This window comes from Panthera pardus, unplaced genomic scaffold, assembly GCF_024362965.1.
Source record: "Panthera pardus isolate Hobbes unplaced genomic scaffold, ASM2436296v1 HiC_scaffold_16, whole genome shotgun sequence".
Classification (NCBI taxonomy): Eukaryota; Metazoa; Chordata; class Mammalia; order Carnivora; family Felidae; genus Panthera; species Panthera pardus.
The window spans coordinates 99,685,726-99,691,725 of NW_026526721.1; the positions used below are offsets into that span (position 1 = coordinate 99,685,726).

At 33.1% G+C, this 6,000-nt stretch overlaps 1 protein-coding gene across 4 annotated transcripts in view; it reads left to right on the top strand.

Annotated features, from left to right (window-relative positions):
- The window catches only part of SI (sucrase-isomaltase), a 155,231-nt gene extending 152,941 nt beyond the window's left edge, over positions 1-2,290 (top strand). For all 4 annotated transcript variants that reach the window (XM_053903663.1, XM_053903664.1, XM_053903666.1 and 1 more), the window contains one exon: positions 2,087-2,290. In XM_053903663.1, coding sequence (XP_053759638.1) covers positions 2,087-2,155 — 69 coding nt within the window. In that variant the 3' untranslated portion in view covers positions 2,156-2,290. The remainder of the gene's footprint in view (positions 1-2,086) is intronic.
- Positions 2,291-6,000: the final 3,710 nt, after the last annotated feature.

The following is a 6,000-nucleotide window of genomic DNA, read 5'->3' on the forward strand; positions in this document are numbered from 1 at the left end:
TACCTTTTGTCTTTGTAGCTGTAAAAAAATAAGTAGCTGTGAATCAACCAGTCGCTTCAGGTGAACCTAATTTACAAAATAGCCAGTTACTTGACTGACTTCAACTTAAAAAAAAATAACAATCACGTCTTGGACCACAGTCCTAGGTCCTCATAGATTTTATAAACATGAGAGATGCACAGCACCTGAAAAATTGTTTCATCCAGTTGAAACTTAATACTTGTCTTGTTGTTACTACTGTTTTGTAGCCAAGTATTGTTTCCCCTTTAATACAGAACTATGTCTTAATTACTATTTTTGTATCAAAATAAGTTTATTTCTTTAAATTATATCGAGGTTGGGAAGTTAGAGTTTTGTATATTTAATGTCCTTCCTTGGTAATAAAAAAATTGATTAACACAATGCTCCACTACCGTTTTTCTTCTTTTTAAAATTTTACTGGTTTATAAAATTGTATGGTAAAGCCATCACTGATTTAGTCCAGTGTTAATCATACGGTAGACCCAGAAACTGATTTCTACAAGAGGAAAACTAATTCTCCAAGAATACATAGTTAATAGTTATCAATCATAATTAGCAATCTGTGTTTTTGAACTGCCCAATATTCAATCAGAATAAAAAGGGTGATTTGCCATATATACTTTCTTACTCTTTATTTACTACTACATTGGTAAAAATAAAGTTCCTAACTTTTACTATTAAAAAAAAAAACTAAATACAATCAGGTGAACAATGTCAAACAAGATATTTCAACATATCAAATATCTTTTCAAGTTGATTTTGACTGAATATTTGGCATAAAAACACATCATTTGTAAAGAAAAATTCATTACACTACTTCTAGATCCATTCACAAGAAATTTTACAACATTTCATTACCTCAGGGATTACAAAAGATTTTAACTACTAACAATTGAGCAGTGCCTTCTAAACTCATTTAATTAAAACAAATATTAATGAGCACCTACTATTTCCAACCTTTCTACATATATGGGAAATCTAGAGAGTGGTCAATTTCTTTCTTTATCCTGGTTGCCCTTCTCCATGGGTGTGGGAATTATATGCAAAACATGATTTAATTGCTTTATCCATATTATTTAAAAAACATTTTCCTAGCAATAGTTACATTTTGTTGTCTTTTGTACAGCTATTAAAAGCTATCTGACGTACTTGTTGCTTTTCAGTTTTGGTAAAAAGGAACTAAGTTAGATTTTGGTGTAAGATGGTCAGTTTCAAATCTGGATAATTTATATTTTAAAAAATTATTTAGCTTTTACCTTTTAAATTCTTCTACTGCCCAGAATGTTGTGCTTTAGAAAAGAATATATTTTATAAAGCCCCTATAAGAGTGCCTGGTATTCAGTAGGCAGTAAAGGAATGTTGATTCTCTTCCTCTTCTTTTGCATATTTGATAATTAAATCTAAACTTTCTGAGCTAAGGCACAGAAAGTCATGTGAGTGTATTGGAGAAAAAGCAATGGTAAGGTCTAATGAAAGCATATCATAAAAACATTACACGTGATGAACTACAGCTGCTTAGACACCTCCATAATTAGTCCCTACGTGGTCTAATTGAGATTCTGTCCAGTGAAAGAAAGTAACACAACAAAATTGAAATTATTGGCGATAAATTCAGCATCCTAAACCTTTAGGGATTGATGCAAAAGAAAACATATTTCTAATCTAATTTGTGTGTGTAGATGACTGGCTCATATTTGAGAGCAGGAAGCACAGAGATTTATCTAATGCAATTATAAATAATACCATGTTTCAGAATATGGAGAAAGAGTAAAGTAATAGAAATCAAGATGACTGGTTAATAGTTTTAGTTTTTCACAATCTTTTAACAACCATTCCACCTATCTGAGATTTATTTTTATTTGAATAATGAGTGGGTTGGGTGAGATTATTAGTGAAATAGTTGTGAGCTCTCTGGGATAAAAATTCATCAAAAAAAAAAAAAAGAAACAAAGACTATCATGTTACTTAGAGAAAATTTATTTATGGAAATAGTCTTTGTTAAAAAAACAAAGGGACCCAACATTGTTCTGATTAAATAATAATTATCATTTTACTTTCTTTTTAGATATTAAATATTGATCTGACAGTAAATAATGTTATTCTTGATGAACCAATAGAAATCATCTGGTCATGAAGATCACCATCAATTCCAGTTGTCAAAAGGAAATTAACACCTGGATTTAAGATTCACTGTACTTACAGTTTTTTTCTCTTTGTTGGTTTCTTATATTGTATAAAATACGATTTTAATAAAGTCTATCTAAAGTTATTCCATAGGGTACATTGTAATGTGTTCTAAATCCAGTTTTTTAACATATTTAGTAAGATTTAAGTAATTCTAGTTACCTTGCTAAATATCAGCCAAAACCATGAACTAGTTACTAAATATATATGTGCATAACTAAGATATAATTAAAATAAGTGATTATTTAAATGACATCTTTGTGTAATTGTATACAATATTTTCTCCAATGTTTAGTAAATTTAAGTCAGGTAACAACAGTTGTCGTCATATTTAATTATTTCTTAGTATGTACATTTAATTAGGACACAGAAAATAAAATGTACATAGGTATAAAAAATATACATTTCTCTTCATTTTCCAAAAGAAAATTGTTTTAGGTTGCTGTGACAAATTATCATAGACTGAGTGGCTTAAGCAATAAACATTTATTTCTCATTGTACTGGTGGCTGAGAAGTCTGATGAAGTTGCCATAAGATTTGGTGTCTAGTGAGGACCCTCTTTCTGGTTTGCAGATGGCCATCTTCTCCTTGTATCCTCACATGGCCAAGAGCAGAAAGGACACCAGCTCTCTGGTGTCTCTTAGAAGGCATTAACCCCATTCATGAGGGCTCCATCCTCATGGCCTAAGTACTTCTTAAAGGTGCTACTCCAAATGCCATCATTTTGGAGATTGGGGGTTCAACCAATGAATTTGGGAGGGACACAACCATTCAGTCTATAACAGAAACCCAAATTTCTGTTTTAGCTTTGTTTTTTCTTTAAAATTTTCTTTTAATGTTTATTTATTTTTGAGACAGAGTGTGAGCGGAGGAGGGGCAGAGAGAGAGGGAGACACAGAATCCGAAGCAGGCTCCAGGCTCTAAGTTGCCAGCGCAGAGCCCAACACAGGGCTTGAACTCACAAACTGTGAGATCATGACCTGAGCTGAAGTCAGACGCTTAACTGACTGAGCCACCCAGGTACCCCAGGTTTGCTTTTTATACAGGAAAAAAAAATATTAAAGTTTTTTCTATTTAGTTAGTTGAATAAACCATTCTACCTCATTTATGTGATTTGCAAGGCTCTAAATCATGGTCTAAAATAGTATTCATTGGTATTTTTTAACACTTGGGTTTCTTTGAATTTACTTAATCAAGTAATATCTGTAACTTGATACAATTCTTTTCTAACTAAAAATTAAAACATTATTAAAGTAGAATATTTAAGACAATTAATAACTCAGAATACAAGGACTTGGGAAACAATAAGGATAATAATTATTATTATCAAAAAGACAATAAATAACAAGTGTTGATGAGGATGCAGAGAAAGGAGAACACTTGTGCTTTGTTGGTGGGAATGTAATTGGTGTAGTCACTATGGAAAACAGTATAGAGGTTCTGCAAAAACTGAAAACAGAACTATCACAAGATACAGGAATTCTACTTCTGGGTATTTATTTGAAGAATACAAAAATATTAACTCAAGATGTATGCACTCCATGTTCATTGCAATACTGTTTACAATCGCCAAGATATGGAAACAATCTAAGCATCAATTGATAGATGAACGGGTAAAGAAATTGTGGTATATACACACAACAGAATATTATTCAGCCATTAAAATGAATGAAATCTTGTTTGTGATTTGTGGCAACCAACATGGTTGGCCTTTGAGGACATTATACTAAGTAAAATATGTCATATAGAGAAAGACAAATACCATATAGTTTCTCTTATATGTAGACATTACAAACAAAATACAAGTTCATAGATAACAGTGAACAGATTGTTGCCAGAGGTGGGGGAGGGATAGAGGGGAAGATGAAAGAAATGAGAGAAGAAGGTCAAAAGGTAAAAGAAAAGAAAAGAAAACAGAAAAGAGGAAAGAGGAAAGGGAAGGGAAGGCAAGGGAAGGAAAGGAAAAAATGCTAGAGTATTGTTATAATGGAATATTTAAGACAATTCATACCTCTGAATACAAGAACTGGGGGAAAATGATAATGACAATAATGGCAATAATAATGATAACAACAATAAAAATAAGTTTACTTCTAAGAAACGTTATAGCAGTTAAGGAGAATTTATAAATAGATTATAAATTATAAAATCAGGTGCTGGCAAATAATCCACAATCACTACAGATGGGATTATAAATGAGCATAGCCATCTTTAAATGGCAATCATGCAGTATTCAGTAAAATTAAGTTTGTGTATCCGCTTTGACCCAGAGTTCCACTCTTGAGATGCTTTTATAGAGGTGTGCAAAGAGGTATATACAAGCATATTTGCTGTTTGTTGCTGAAAAAGAAAAAAATAATCGTGGACTGCTCTCAGCTAGGAGTTGGTTTGGCTCTAAGAATTAAGCCATGATGTTTTTCTATTGAAAATAAATACTTTCACAGACATCTAACCACAGTGGAACAAGTCAAAAACAAGACTACTCAGAATCATTTTTGAGGACAGGAAACAATAAAAACACTCTCCAAATCACAAAAATACCAAATATCTGCTTCTATGGACTAACAGGAGTGATCTGTTATTTTTTATCAATTGCAGCTGTAGTCCTATTCCATTCTTTCCATCTCCTAGAAAAAAAAAAAAAAATTGCCAATTTAAAGGCATCACTTTTGACCATGGTAGCAAAGAAGTGGAGATAGTGTCTGTCCTAAAAGAACTTTTAATGACAATAGTCTTTACAGATCTTAAGTCACTTGGTAAGAAGAAATTTTGGTCCTATGATGAAATCAGTAAAAACATGTTAGCTTTAAATATAAAGTTAACTTGTGTTGTGACTATTACTCCAGAAATTGTATTTAGTTCTCAATGTCATATTTCATATATGATTGTGTGAAGGCTTCCAGATACGTATTTGAAGAGGGAATGAGAAGTTACTTGTAGCTGTTCACATAAAAATGAGAATCCTATGCTTGTCTTTCCTAAGCAACCTGAGGCCATCTACGCCTCTGTTCAGTACCACTGCCATTTCACCTTATAATGTCTTCCACAGACATTAACTTCTTCTTGTCTGGGCAAGGAAGAACTGATTTACTCTGGGGAACTTCAGCCTGTCAAAATAATTTTTCCCACATTAGTTTTCTATTGCTTTGTAACAAATTATCACAAATCTACCAGTTTAAAAGAATCCAATTTTATTATTTCACAGTTTCCAATGGTCAGGATGTGGCTCATGGCTAGGCTGGCTCCTCTACTCAGAGTCTCACAGGCTGAAATCAAGAGGTTGGCTTGGTTATGTTCTTTGTCATCCTGAGGCTATATTGGGGAAGAATTTACTTCCAAGCTCACTTAGCTTCTTGGCAAATTCATTTTCTTGCATCAGTAGGACTGACAACCTGCTTTCTGGGTGGTGGCCAGCTATAGGCTGCCCTCAGCTTCCTGATACTACCCTCACCTCCTAGTAGCCACCCATAGTTCCTTACCATGTATATGCTTCCTTAACATTGCCACTTACTTAGTGCAGCAAGAAAAATCTCTGGAGCATGTCTGCTGATAAGGTGGAGTCTTGTATAACAAAGCATAATCACCGGAATTATATCTCATCAACTTGCTATATTCCATTGACTTAGAGTTATTGACAGGCCCTGTCCACCCTTAAGGGGAGAATATTACACAAAGGTGTGAATTCCAAGAGATGATGCTTATGGGAGTCATCTTAAATTCTGCCTGCTACACTCTTAAACTTATCCATATGCCAATCAGAATACTATCAAACTTATAGAAATAAGGATTCACCA